The following is a 13,996-nucleotide window of genomic DNA, read 5'->3' as shown; positions in this document are numbered from 1 at the left end:
TACTTGCTCAATGAGTCCAAATTAAAATTAATTGATTTAAATCCTCTTGTGCTGTTGCACCAATAGCAAACAACCATGTGGTATGTCCACAGAAGGATGTGAGGATGATGTCATCGTAAAAATACTGCAGCAAGCAGTCTGCAGCAGCAATGCATAACAACTTGTGCAACAGTAACCAGTGCAACGCAGTTATAAATGGACCTTGGATTCCATGAAAACCAAAAGTTGTCCCTTTAATGACTTCATTCATGCAATCAGCTTTTTTTGTTTATTTGCATTTTACCTGTAATGAAAGATTAACTTAAAAAAAAGTCATGCATTTATCAAAAAAAAAAAAAAATGTGGATTGATGATAAATTCACAACTTTAAAATAAACCTGACAGTTTCCTTGAACAATAATTATAAAGCACATCATTTCACATATGAAGGTCTTGTTTATTAAACAAAATTAAAGCACCTTGTCTTCTGTGCCCTTCCAAGCATTCGTTTTAAATTCAAGTACACAAATCCAGATAAAAGCCCAGGTTCGTGATGTGCACTGTGGTGCTTAAGGTGTACTTATCACTGCACAGAAGAAGTGAACCCTCAACCCATGCAGTAAGAGTATGCATGTGTGCATCTTCGCTGCTGGAATTGGATAGTTGGAGTCAGCTCGTGATTTATAGCAGTGATCTTCTGCACTAAAGCTCTGTTGGTTTTACCTCTAGACATGAGCTTGAAGCATCGGGTTACACCAGCGGATGCCACAATTAAAGGCTTCCACTTCTATAGGGTCTGAAGACGGGGATTCGGAGCAAAGGACCAATACAAAAGACCTGCTGTTCTATACAACCACACACCGCTTACTAATGTTTATACAGTTAAGTGCTGTTTTGAAATGCTACCCCAATGCAATTATCTATAATACATTCATTTTTGATTTCCTTATATTCCACTACTCACACTCCTAAGATGACCCTCCTGCTCCAAGTGGGATTGTGTTTGTGATTTTTTTAAGCAACATTTCAAGTGCCAGTTCCTGTTCAGTGATGTATTGGCATTACACATCAAGACAAGTGAAATGACCCGAAGGCAAAAGACATGACACTACAAACACACTGTAAATTAGTTTAGCTTGTTCACAAAGGCAAAGCATCTCCCACCACAAGTGATTGAGTGCAGCACAAAAATCGGTCCATGCTGAAGTGTTAAGATTGAACCAGTTCCCGCAGAGGATGCTCTGCACCCTCGCCCACCCCCGACCTCAGTCACCTTTAAGGTGACCAGATGTGTGAGCAGTCTGGAATAATAAAGCCAGCAAAGTTACATCAGCAAACATGAGTTTCAAGTCCACTTAGGAGTAACAGAAAGAAGAGGGAAGAGCTAAGAAAGAAGTGAAAACCGTTTCCATAGAAAGGGGGGAAAAAACACATCTTAAGAAAAAGAGGCAAAAACTTTTAAGACTTTGAATGAACGTTTTGGAATTCACTTATTGCAACACAAAATAAGTCGGTTTCATTTCACCCTTTACAAAGAGATCTGTGAATGTGTCCTGTGTGCAGACAGAAACTGCCCTGAGTGGAAGGCACTGTATACTGAGGCAGGTTCAAGATGTTTCATCACATTATCCAGGTCCATACGAGAAATAGCCAAGCTGGTCGGAATCACAGAGTTCACGTCAGCTCTGCAGACGGGAAGGGCTGGGTTTCCAAGGTTACGAGCCACACATTCAAGATACCTTCCACAGCATATTTAAACAAGAGCTTAAAGCGGCAAAGGAACACGGTCAGTAGTACTGAGACTATTAGTATGGTAAAATGGAAGCAGCAACCAGTTTTGCATATGAACGACAGACGCAATTTTTAGTGGTAGCTCTTTGTTTTGCAGCAGCAGAAGGGAATTTTAAGCATTTGTTAAGTAAAGCTACAGTATATTGTGTTTGTCCTGTGAACCCCATCTAATACACAAAAAGCTGAGCTGGGTTTGGCTCTGAGTGGTTAAAGAGGGCTAACCGAATGGCATAACATCTCAGCATTGCTATAAGACAACAGTAAAGTAATCCTAAATGTTAAGTGCAGCAAAGCGCATACAATTTCAGTATTATCCAAGAACAAGACACCAACACTATTGTCAATCAAATTAGATAAACTATTAATTAGACAAAAATATATATATTATGTATATATAAAGCACCCTTTAAAGAAGTGGCAGAATCAATTTAGTCTGAAATCTATTCTTCATCGCTTAAATAGAAAGCTGAATGGGTAATTAAAGTGTGTGGAACATGGTGTCCAAATCAAAAGAAGTGTGCATTTTAAGATTTCTTAGATACATATTTCTCTACCGTCTCCCAAAAATGTAACCACTTTGTTCACAAATGTTCAAAAGCTGGAGAACATTTTTCCCTTGGTTTCAAAAAAATAAAGAAGGGAAAGAAATAGTGCAAGACAGGATGCATGAAAGGGTGCTAAAAGGTGAAGATGCAAATTTGAGACGAGAAGATCCTGACATCAAACAGAAAGCCAGTTAGCCAACCAGCTGGTTGGAACGCCAAATCCACGTCTGATGCTAAAACTGGACAGATTCACACTTGAGTACCTTCCAGAGAGAATATGAAAACAGAAGCAGTGGGAGGCCCTTGGAAAAGCCTAACGAAGTTTCCCCTAAAATGGAGAACATACTGTCACCAATGGAGTAACGCACCACCTTGCACAGGCCTTTCGCTTGCAGGACTGGCACTTCTTTTGTCTACATTTGCTTATCTTTGATTGCTTCAGTTGTCCGCCTCTAAAGGCGCGTCACTTGTACGTGTCCCTCATACATCCCGCTGCCTGTTTCTATGTTGTTTGTGACCCGTGGGCGTCTCCGTCGGGACCCAGAGCAGCAGGTCGGCCTTGAGCTAAAGCGCTTGCAAAGACGGTTGGTAGATGAGCTCCTTCACTGACAAGGTTCTCATATTCACTACTGTCTTCGTCTTCATCGTCATCCTCCTGCCCAGCGGCTTGTCTGTCTAATGAGTCAGAGCTTGACCCGTCACCATTTCCAAGGTAAGGGGTGATTGGAGTGTTCACGGGGTTTACATTTGTGCCGAGGCCCAGCTCCATACTGGGACCTAGCCTCATCGAAAGCGGGAGCGGGGTGGGGTGTCCTGGTGAACCAACAGCTTGAGGCCGGGGCAACAGAGCAGCACTGGTAGGAGGGGATGAGGAGAGCAGATTGTCGTCTTGGGATAAGAGGTCAGTGTAAGAGGGGGGATTCGGTGAGGTTCTGGGTCGCTCTGGGGCAGACGGCGTTTGGAAAGTTGTCCTGGAAACGAAGGAAGTCTCTGAAGGTTTTAAGGAGATCTCTGGAGTTGAAGTGGAGTCTGCATTTTGAGATTCTTGAAGTCCTACCCAACAAAAAAACAAGTGTGAGATTCTATTTGAAACTTTGGCCAGTTATCCTAAACCACTTTATTGCATTTGTTGTCGTTTATTGATCATTTGTAGTCTACATTAAAAGAACCTACTTCTATCCTCCTCTGTTTTGCGCTTCCTGAGAGCAATTTGCTGTTTGACTTTGTTCACATCCTCTTGAAGTTTTTCTTTGACTCGCTCGCTTTGTTCGACATCCCCACACACAGCCTAGGAGAAAAAAAAGGAAGAACATTTCAACATTTTGTTTTAATGTTTCATCAGAAAAAAAATCCACTATTAGATATCGATCCAGTTTACCTGGACTTTGTCTTGCAGTGCACTGTAGACTTGGAATATTGTTCGGATATCCTTCATCACACCGTCTTTGTCAAAAAACTCAGCCCTGTGGACATAATTCCCCACACAGAGCTCAATAAACCATTTGAATCCAAAACAAAATCGAATAAATAGTTGTACTATAGGCATTTTCTAAAACTCAAAACAAAACTAAACAAGTTTCCCTGGTTTTTACCTTCAAAAGCCTAAATAATCTGAGGTGACAAATCACTAATTTAATTATTTTTCATTTTTCAATAGCAACAGTGAGTCTATGTTTAGATGCAAAGACAAACATGTTCTTGTTTACGGTCACATGCTTCTCTCATCAGTTACCCACTAGCAAATCCATGCTAATACCAACAATACAATGTTAAATGTTACCCCAGATGACCTCACAGACAGAAATAGAAACATTTCCTGATCATGTTACTGCACACCACCACCACCATAATGACATTTTTGCAATCAAAGTATTACATAAAACATAAAAACACGTCAGAGATGCTCCTGCTGGTAGGTTCAAGTGCAAGCAAGCTGCTAAGATTCTGAACGGATTATGTCCTCAAGGTGAACCTGCAGTTTAGAACTGAGTAAAATCAGGCAACTGCTGTGAAGCCGTTCAGAGGCGGCATGTGACCACCAGCCTGCAGCTTACCCGTGCTCTTTGATGACCTTGGCATAGTTGAGGGAGGTGTTGGGTACGGAGGAGACTTTGTATTCCTGCTGACTTGTGTTGCCGAGATTTGGGATGGAAAGCTGAATCCTCTGGTTGTACCTACTGAAAAGATGATTGCTTAGCACCTATTAAGACATGAACTGTAAACAACAGTTATTATTATTTACTGCCATGAATTACATTAATGATTAAACACTATTTCAAACCAAAAAATATAAATATCACACTGGAATTATCTGTTGCTAATAATGTCAGGCATAAAGGTGTGAAAGGTGTAATGCAGACCATTTAAATTTAAACATTTGTTTACGTCCCAGAATTTCATTTCTTCTCTATGGCTAATATTATAGTACTTTGAGAAAAATATGTAAATTTAAACGAAAAAAATGTATATTTCTTTTATTATTTTAAAATCTTTTGATACCATTAATTTTATTATTTTTAAGCATATTTACTAGTTTTTACACAGTCAAGCAATTTAAATACAAGTTGAAAGCACCAATATTCCTGAAAATCCTTGACCTAATCGATAGCTTCTTGTAAATGGACAAAAATACACTGATAAATAATAATCATAATAAAAAACAGTAACTTAATTTTCTTTAAGTTTAAAGTGTGTGTAAAGTTGATGACAGTATTTTTGTAAAACCTTTAGAGCAAAAAAAAAAAAAGGAGAAATTTATATTTGAGGGAGTGCCTAAAGGCAAACCTAAAGCGAGACTTAGAATGTTCTCGCTCCAGGAAGGAATACAGTCTACCTGTCAGTGGTCATAAAGGTTTTGCAACAGGAATGCATGTAAAGAAAGATGTAAATCTAGGGGCGAGGCATGTTATAAAGATTTTAAAAAAGCATATTCAGGAAACAGGATCATATTTTATAAAGGTCAATAACATATTTTTCTTATAAATAAAAAAGTTGTTACTTTGACAATTAAGAACAGATAAAATGTCTATTTTTTGCATGGGTAAAAAGGACAGAAATGTTCTTTTTTTTTAAATGTTTTGTTTTAACAAGGGGAGCAAGGATACATTTGAGTGAACAAACAAACATAAAAAAAAATGTACTTTAAATTAAAAAAAGGGAAAACTACCGTATCTTTACATCAATTTGGCAGCCGTAATGTTACGGCAATATTTTTACAGAACACCATGATTTAGCGTATGTGTGTTTGTGCTGGTTAACACTCTGTTATCACCTGCGGTTAGGTCTGAAGAGCACATACTCCAGCGCATGGGTGGAACTGTTGGCAGTCGAGATGAAGCTGAAGAGAAGGAAGACGAGGTCGGGCACACCAAGCAGCTGAGTCAGCTGTTTGTGGATTATCTGCTCCCTAAATGACATCTGCTGCTGGGTGTTCCTCCGGAACCGGTACCAACCAATGACATTCTGGATGGTCAAAGAACAGCATGTTTAATAAAGAATACTTAGTTCATAAACAACGACAAACTCAGTTTTGGTCATACAACATAAAATAAAAGACTACAAATAAGGGGAATTCTTTTTAACATCACACACACACAAAAAAAGGGTAGCAAAAGCAAAATGCTGGTTGACACAAAAATAAAGAATGAATGTCTCACTTTTCGTCGGTCTTTAAGAACGCTGTTGAGGTTTTCTTCATTGATTTTACCTGCGTAGTCATAAAAGCTGATAAAAAGTAAAAAAAAAAAAAAAAAGATAGAGAAACCAGTAAGTTCAAAAACATAATTATTATTTTTTCTATTCATACACTGGAATATGTCTTCCTATAAACCTTGTGTCAAATGGAGCCATCTACTGTTCGTTGTCAAACTAGCCTAGCTTGTTTTGAACACACGTTATCTGATGAACGTTCCCAAATTTTAAACAAATTTAAAGTTAGCACTAAATCAAATGTTTTACATGTAGTCATTTTTTTAGGTATACTACAGTTTTAAGTGTTGTAGTCAATTTTTGCCACGAAAGTTTTACAAGACTTATAAGAACAGTGTAGTTTGCACATTAGCCGAACAAAACAAAAATAAATAAAAAATATTTTTAAAAAAGCCCTTAGTAGCAATAGCAGAAAGTTAGCTGAAGCTGAGTGCTTACCTAAACAATTGTGCACACGGTTCATGGTTATGTATTTCTGGTGGGACAAAAAGGGCCAGAATTTTAGTTATAAAGATATCCTCCAACCTTAGACTAAAAGTGACTTAAAAACATAGCCAGAATTGCTATACTGTTACTGATCCAATTGTGACACAGAATGAATTGAATAACTTTCTGTGTGGATTATTTAAGTTCTGCCTGTTTGAGAACTCACCTACAATCTGTACAAATTCTGAACTGCTGATCTGTGTGTCACTGATGCTGACAGTCTCTTCTTGCCTTACTTCTCCTAATAGGAAGCCCTCCTGTTAAAACACATCGTCACAATCCACACTCATGTGTCAATTACAAGGAAAGGTCACTAAACAGTCTGTTATTAATAACAGTAACAGGAGAAGAAGGACAAAATATAAAAGGGGGACATCTGTAAACAAATGCATTTTGACAGCACATTCATTTTCGTGTATAGTCAGTGCGATTTTGCTGCTTACACGATATGTAAATGTTTTCTTGACAACGTATAAGCAATAACAGCAGCTGAAAAAATAATAATAAAAACCCTACCTGTCTGTTCTGTTTCCTTCTTTTAAGAATGTAGTCAAACCTGTAACTTCCCCCTGCTGACGTTTAAGTTCCTTAGGGAACGCAGATCAGATGCAGTGCACTACATTGTATGTCAGATACATTTGCCCAGCTTTCAAATATGTCTTTGAGCCATCTGATTTTTTACTGACTTATTTTTTCATTATTTATACATGACTAAAAGAAAAACCTTTTCAAACTCAACAAAAGTGTTTTTTAAGGCAACACCTAACCATTAGGCTAATGATGTCTAGCAGAATATAATGGATGTGGCTAACAAGCTAACCCATCATTGCAAAACACGAAATATAAACTTGAGTTATAATTTCCTTAAAGCGTTAACTACTTTGGCATTAATGTTTTCTTTGGTTTATCAACAACTAAACTCGTACATAAATGTCAAACACAAAGTTATTAAATAAACGAGAACCAGATCCGGAAGTCACTAGACTTGCTAGCATGCTAGGTAGCTAACTCCAGGATATTTTCTGGACAAAAAAGTTTAACAATAACATTACAGGTGTCCGAATATAAATTGTTTATATTTGTAGGCCCAAACAGAGGACACCTAAACGGTTGAAACTGTAAATTTGTTATATATTCTGATACTAACAATCCCGCCTTCATGTTGTTTTCATTAACAAACTAAATCAAGGCACACTTGCCGGTGTATAGACGGAACCAATATTAGCTGACTAGCAACAGGATGATGACACTGGGAAACAATGCAAACTCATATAACTACTAGAGAACTGAAGACGTCACCAAACCTCGTACCCATTAGTAATCACAGTACTGTTATATGGGGAAAATATATAGAGTACTTACGTGATCTGAGTTGCTATTTGCACTGTGATAACACACAGAACTGAAAGTATAACCTGAAATAGATGCCGCCATGATGAAAACATCTCTTTCAATCCCAAAATCCCCTGCGGTTGCAGGGACGCTCTAGAATCGAAATGTACTCTGGGACATGAAGTCCACATCTGTCCTGGAAGGATAGCATGCAGCATGGAAGACGCCGGTGAAAGGTCTAATTATTGTGAAAATACCTCAGACTGCGAAGAAGACAGAGGCTCGGATAATGATTTTGAAACATCAAAGCTTGGAACGAAAGAATAGTGAGTGTTACTATGCTCGTATGATGTAAGGTTACTCTTTTGGACTTTTTAGCCACACAGCGGAAAGCTAACGGGTTCAACTTAAGCATACACAACACTTTAATAAACGATGGTTTTGCTTGGTCGTTAGCCTAAAACTAAGTGATATTTTTCTCTATCAGTACAGTAAATTAGTCTTAATTCAGTTTATGTTTAACAATGGGAGTTTGTGATGTTAATTAGGCTTTAGCTTTAGCCAGGATAAACAAACCTTTGCACACATGACACATGATGATGATGTGAAAAATAATAAATATGATTGTAACTACTTAGGACAGACTGCAAAACCCCAATAGAACACAAACAAAAAAAAGTCATTTGCTTGTGTGTAGTCTCTAGATTTTTTTAATGCTGACTTTGTGCTTTCATTAATTATTTCACAAGTTTTATTCTTACTTTTTTTTAACACTAATTTGTCTTTTTATTTTTTTATTATTATTATTTTTTCACAGCTGGGAGGAAATGTACCAGAAAGAGCTTGAAACATTCAAAGATATAGGAGATGTAGGGGAGATATGGTAAGAATATGATTACGATTCTTGTTAACCTGTTGTTACTCCAAATACTTTTCTAACCAAAATTTACATGTTTAAAGTTTTTTTTTGTTTTTGTTTTTTTGTTTTGCTTTTGCTTTCACATCTCTGGCATTTTTGGAAATAAGCTTTCTGTAATGAAATTCCTAATAATAAAAATGCCACTATTAATTGCACAATCTTGGTTAACATTAGTGCATTTTACGTATTTAAAATACCCCAAAATTTTTTTTGTAAGGTTTGGTGAGGAAAGCATGAGCCGTGTCCTGGGATGGATGCAGACGGCAAAGATCCCTGAGAATGCTGCCATTCTTGACATCGGGACTGGAAATGGAGCCTTTTTGGTTGAGCTGGTGAGAAAAGAATTGCAATAATAATAAAAAAAAAAAAATTCTTCTGCACAGTTTATTTTAGTTTATGTCACAAATAAAGGTTTTTGAAGCTAAAACTTTAATTTAAAAAGGATCCTTTGCATGTACTTCACATTTGCATACTCTTGCATTATTAAGACGCAGGTTTTTTTAAACATATCTTTTTTAAACATATCAACAAATAAATAAAAAAAATTGATAGGAAGTAAGTAAAGCAAGTTCTTGATTTCAGTTCTGTATAAACATTTATAAATTTTGTTTTCTCATGTTTTTCTTTTTATACTTATGTTTATCCAGGCAAAACATGGATTTAAGAACCTGACTGGTGTAGACTATTCTCCAGCATCTGTAGAACTGGCCAGAAATGTTCTCCAAACAGAATGCTTGTCTGATATCACAGTGAAGGTGGGCTAATATCTTTTTTTCTTTAACCACTTAAACTAGTCAGAATGATATTTTTTAAGGAGGATTTTGTAATTAAAATTTTAAAAGCAAACCTGCTATATAATTAAATTATATTTTAAAAATTGTGTCTTAGATTGGACACATTTGGATATTTTAGGGCAAATGTGTATGAGCAAAACGGGCTGTTCTATAATCATATCCTTTCATTTAGGTTGGTATATTTATCAAAAAAAATAAATAAAAAGCTTAAAAATGTTGCGCAACTCTCATAATCCTCTTTTAAGTCAAACGCATGCAGAGAATGCTTCATATTTGGCAATTCTAAGCACTGTTCTTTGAGAAACGTTCACGCTGAGCGGGTGATAATTATAACATAATGCCTTTTAAGCTCTATTTTTATTGCTATGGGAGAGTGTTGATAAAATGATTGAGAAAAACTTGCTAAACTGGCCAAGCTTGTAGGTATTTCAAAACTGTTTCAGCACAAAAGTTCCTCTCTTTTGGAAAATGTGAGGACGTTTTTAAATAAATAATGTCAGATTACTTTTGTGAAGAAAAAAAAAATCATTGTAAATGTTTGACACTGTTTATTATAACCTTTAATTTCTCATCTCAAGTGTAGAATTTTTTCTTTGACTTGGATTAAGAATATTTTTTATAAGTCCCACTAACTAAGGCCCTACCTTTAAAAGAATGTAAAAAAACAAACAAAAAAAGTAAAGTTTAATTACATTAACATTAGCTTTTTTGGCCTTAGATTTTAACAACAACACTTGAATGACAAAAAGTTTTATTGGTGAAAAAATAAAAGTAATTAAAGCTTCATGCACCTGCATAATATCTTTTTGAGCACCATAGCCAACTTACTGCCCCTGAAATAACTGTTCAAATGGATTGTTTCAGAAAATCAATATGTATAAATAGAAATGGCAACAATTTTCTCAGAAGATTTTTGCCAAGATCACAATCTGAGAAGAAGAATCCACAAGGAAAAGCTTTAAAAACTGAAACACCTGGACAATAACTAACTTTACTTATTGTTACAGGATGTTTCTTGGAGCTGATAGTCCCACTCAGATCACCTTTTGATCAATTCTGAAAGCGTTTCCAGTGGTCTTTGAATTATGGTTATGTCGCTTTAAGGCAAAGTCCAAAAACGTGTAGTTTTTTAGGACATAGTTTCTGCAGAACAGCCAGAGTTTATTAGAATTCACCTTTGATTTGTGGGCAGGACTGTAAGTAAGCCTGCCCTGATTTCCTATCATCCCTTTGTTTACACTCTCTCCCGCTAGCTTACAGCCCCTCACACCCAAAAACTAACATTAGCAGTGTTAAAAACATTGCAATAAGTATTGGAGATATCCAACCGTACAGTTTTGTGCCAGATGCCAGCTCGGATGAGGAAAACAAAGACAGTAATGGATGTATTTGTCTGCAAGTGTATACATCTAAACAGAGCAGAGCAGGGAGCCGACTGTAGCACGTGGGTCACAGCTACAAGCTTTTTCATGTGGCATTTTAGCGTCTGATTCACAGCGATTTGAATAAAGAAATACCGGTACTCTAAAATGCAATTTGTTCTTAACTTTCTTTATATTTCCCCCCATCATGAGTAAAAGTACATAAAGCTTTCTTCTACATTAATAACTTTTTATTTTAATAGAAATATAATACCTTACATGTGATCAAAGTCTTTTAACAATCACATGTGCATACATTCATCAAGGCGCTTGGGTCAGATATGGTGTTATAAGTGTGGGCTTTGCTTGGGCACCATGGCTGCCAATGAAGTCAATATTGAATTTAGCTGGATGGTGGGGGGGTCACAGTGGTTCATGGAGCTGGAAAGTGTCAAATGAATTTAGGCATTAGTTTTATTCTCAACAATCCTTCACATATTTTGTGATCTGTGGTTTCTGAGTATGTGGCTGGTGAATTTACCCCAGAGGTCTGAAGATCTTCCCTCTGTCTTGATGAAGGGGGACTTTCACTGCTGCCTGGGCAGAATTTACTGCCAAAAATTGGAAATGACTAAATTTAAAAGATACTTTCCTAGTCAAGTATTGCCTTTTGTTGTCGCTGAATCATTTCTTATGCTGCTTCAAAACTTTAATTCAACATATCACATCTTCTGACTTTTTTTATTTTTATTTTAGGAGGTGGATTTCCTAAACTGCAATAGAGAGCTGAAAGAGTTTGATGTCTGCATTGACAAAGGAACTTTTGATGCGATAAGCCTAAATCCAAACAACTCCAAAGAGGCAAAGAAACTCTATGTCCAAGCTTTAAGGGATGCCCTGAAAGAAAATGGCTTCTTTTCTATCACTTCATGTAACTGGACCAAGGAGCAGCTGCTCCAGAGATTCAATGAAGGTGAGAGGAAATTGGAAAAGTGTACTTTTTTTTGTCATTTACTACTTTTTAAATTCCTAATGTCTCATATTTCGTGAACAGAAAGTAATGGCTCTATCTGAAGTACATAGTATTCTAATTGCAGTTTTACAAACCAGCTGTTCAGAAAACTAATAATAAGTTGCAAATGTTTTATATCACTTGAAAAATATTCCGATCTGCACTTCAGTCTGGTTAACTGTTGTTAGTCTTTATACCGGAATGTTCTGTTGCTCGACTCCCAGTCACACAATGCACATGCAGTTTTGCAGCTGCAGCTGTCACCTGACAGGTTTGCAAAGCTGCAGGTAACAAGCTCCCAGTTAAGTCAACATTTCGGCGTGCTTCCATAAACTGTCATTTGTCTTCCTGCACTCACTCTGGAGAGCCTGCAGGGGGCCAGAATGCCTCAAGATCTAATCTTTCACACTGACAGCTTGTCTTTATTAGGCCCCAGGAAGCAGCACAGATGGTAGATGGATAGTCATGGACTCTCAGTTCTTTTGCTAAACCTTTTTTTTTCTTGGTTACTTAGACATAATCCACACAACAAAAGACTGGTGGCTTCTTTGTTTTATGTTCTTTTAGTTGGGAGTCTTCTGACCCACACTTTTTCTTTTTGCCTGACAGGATTTGAGTTCGTGCAGGAGTTGCCTACACCAAGGTTCCAGTTTGGAGGCAAGACAGGCAACAGTGTGACAGCTCTCATCTTCAAGAGAGTACATTAGTGGATGTTTCACCGAAACATGTTTGCCACCTGTTCAAATCCTTCAAATCCCAAATCCTTCCAATCCATTTCTGCTGGTTCTGTTTTTTTATACATATATATATATATATTTTGTTTTTTTTTTGTTTTTGTGTGCTAATAAAGACACTTTGTTCACTCTTAACAGACCTCAATAATAGGTTATGAATGAAGAAACCCACTTCAGTTGCATAAGCCTTTTTTGTTGAAAATAAATCAGGTTGTGTATAAATTTGAGTCAGGTTGTTTTTTTTGTACGATATTTTCCATGCTGTTTTTTGACAAATAAGAAAGTCTTATTTAAACAATATTGTAATTTTTTCATTAGATTGGAAGTTAGAACAGTGTTAAAAAGTAATTTCACATGAATTTTCTAATATATTTTAATGTCCTCTTTAGAAATTAACTGCCTAGAGTAAATATTTTAGTATTTCTGGCAGTAATTAAGCTGAATTACTTATTCTCTATTTAACTGATTATAATAAATTAGTATATTATGTTGTTTTTAACTTTATAGCATGAAGTCATTAGTACACATGACCTTGTAAAAGTCCTGGACCATAGAAAACTAGATATAACATTTTTTTTTACAAGTAAAAGTTCCAAACTTAATTTGCTAACTAGAAACCAGCAGTGCTTTTGGGTCCCGAGGACCATAATCAAGCACCTCTGACATGCTGAATAAACAGGAAGTGGTGATGTCTGTGGGAGAGATGTTTGCCTCCCTTTTCCTTTCTAAAAGGCATCATTAATATCTGCCAAACTCTCAATCCTAATTGTAAGTTGAATGGGCCTGTGGCCCTATGGGAACCGACCGAGTTGAGGCACACTGTTGAGTAAACACATCCCAGCTTTACAAGACTTACTGCCTGGAAAGTTACAAGATTCTGGATATCCTGTCTGGATGTGCAAGCTATGCCCACAGATGCATCTGAAAGATTTTTCCCATGAAATGTTATTTACTGAGCTTCGGCTCACAAGAATGTCTTCTTTTTTACCTCTGTCAAGATGCAGAGTCACTGTTGTAAAGATGCTTCAATAATCTTATGAAATCGCACCTTCAAATCTGACAATTAATTTATAATAGATGTTAAAATGTAGAAAAAAGTACCGTTGTTGGTATTAGTCTGATCTGTGTTGTAATTTAGATATTTTGAAAGATCTCTCTAAAAAATCATGTTTGTAAAATAAGTAAGTAAATAAGTAATTTAGAAAACCTTTTCAAAAGTTAAAAAAAAAAACCCTGATTTTTGTGCAGTTATACTTTTTACTTCTGAATTTTTTTACAGATCTGGCTGTTTCTTTTTTACAACAGTTAAATTGGATCTAATGTTAATTCAATGCA

The 13,996-nt window shown here is 36.5% G+C and overlaps 2 protein-coding genes across 3 annotated transcripts; one reads left to right on the top strand and one right to left on the bottom strand.

Annotated features, from left to right (window-relative positions):
- Positions 1 to 415: 415 nt before the first annotated feature.
- abraxas2 (abraxas 2, BRISC complex subunit) lies at positions 416 to 7,989 on the bottom strand. Of its 2 annotated transcripts, none has more exons than XM_011484381.3 (9): positions 7,872 to 7,989; positions 6,676 to 6,766; positions 6,462 to 6,498; positions 5,972 to 6,038; positions 5,587 to 5,777; positions 4,370 to 4,492; positions 3,694 to 3,778; positions 3,489 to 3,603; positions 416 to 3,368 (listed from the first exon to the last, which is right to left on the bottom strand). In XM_011484381.3, the coding sequence occupies exons 1-9, from the start codon at positions 7,941 to 7,943 to the stop codon at positions 2,818 to 2,820; spliced, it is 1,332 nt and encodes a 443-aa protein (XP_011482683.1). In that variant the 5' UTR covers positions 7,944 to 7,989; the 3' UTR covers positions 416 to 2,817. The 2 variants fall into 2 exon arrangements, with proteins under 2 accessions (XP_011482683.1, XP_011482682.1); XM_011484380.3 differs by having other exon boundaries at positions 4,370 to 4,489.
- Positions 7,990 to 7,991: 2 nt separating this feature from the next.
- On the top strand, positions 7,992 to 12,885 carry eef1akmt2 (EEF1A lysine methyltransferase 2). Its single transcript, XM_004077077.4, has 6 exons — positions 7,992 to 8,167; positions 8,659 to 8,724; positions 8,978 to 9,092; positions 9,408 to 9,515; positions 11,672 to 11,888; positions 12,537 to 12,885. The coding sequence occupies exons 1-6, from the start codon at positions 8,058 to 8,060 to the stop codon at positions 12,632 to 12,634; spliced, it is 714 nt and encodes a 237-aa protein (XP_004077125.1). The 5' UTR covers positions 7,992 to 8,057; the 3' UTR covers positions 12,635 to 12,885.
- The last annotated feature ends 1,111 nt before the right edge of the window (positions 12,886 to 13,996 follow it).

Source organism: Oryzias latipes, chromosome 15 (assembly GCF_002234675.1).
Source record: "Oryzias latipes chromosome 15, ASM223467v1".
NCBI classification, from domain to species: domain Eukaryota; kingdom Metazoa; phylum Chordata; class Actinopteri; order Beloniformes; family Adrianichthyidae; genus Oryzias; species Oryzias latipes.
The sequence above is the reverse complement of the archived record's forward strand: the minus strand, read 5'-3'. Positions and strand labels throughout refer to the sequence as shown.

Bases quoted from the DNA above. Each gene is read 5' to 3' on its own strand.
- abraxas2 (XM_011484381.3), bottom strand. From the start codon at position 7,943: ATGGCGGCATCTATTTCAGGTTATACTTTCAGTTCTGTGTGTTATCAC. The intron at 4,493-5,586 runs GTGATAACAGAG...TCATCTTTTCAG, and splicing joins CTCTTCAGACCTAACCGCAG to TAGGTACAACCAGAGGATTC. The intron at 3,369-3,488 runs GTAGGTTCTTTT...TTTGTTGGGTAG, and splicing joins CAAAACAGAGGAGGATAGAA to GACTTCAAGAATCTCAAAAT.
- eef1akmt2 (XM_004077077.4), top strand. From the start codon at position 8,058: ATGGAAGACGCCGGTGAAAGGTCTAATTATTGTGAAAATACCTCAGAC. The intron at 8,725-8,977 runs GTAAGAATATGA...TTTTTTTGTAAG, and splicing joins GGAGATGTAGGGGAGATATG to GTTTGGTGAGGAAAGCATGA. The intron at 9,093-9,407 runs GTGAGAAAAGAA...ATGTTTATCCAG, and splicing joins GAGCCTTTTTGGTTGAGCTG to GCAAAACATGGATTTAAGAA.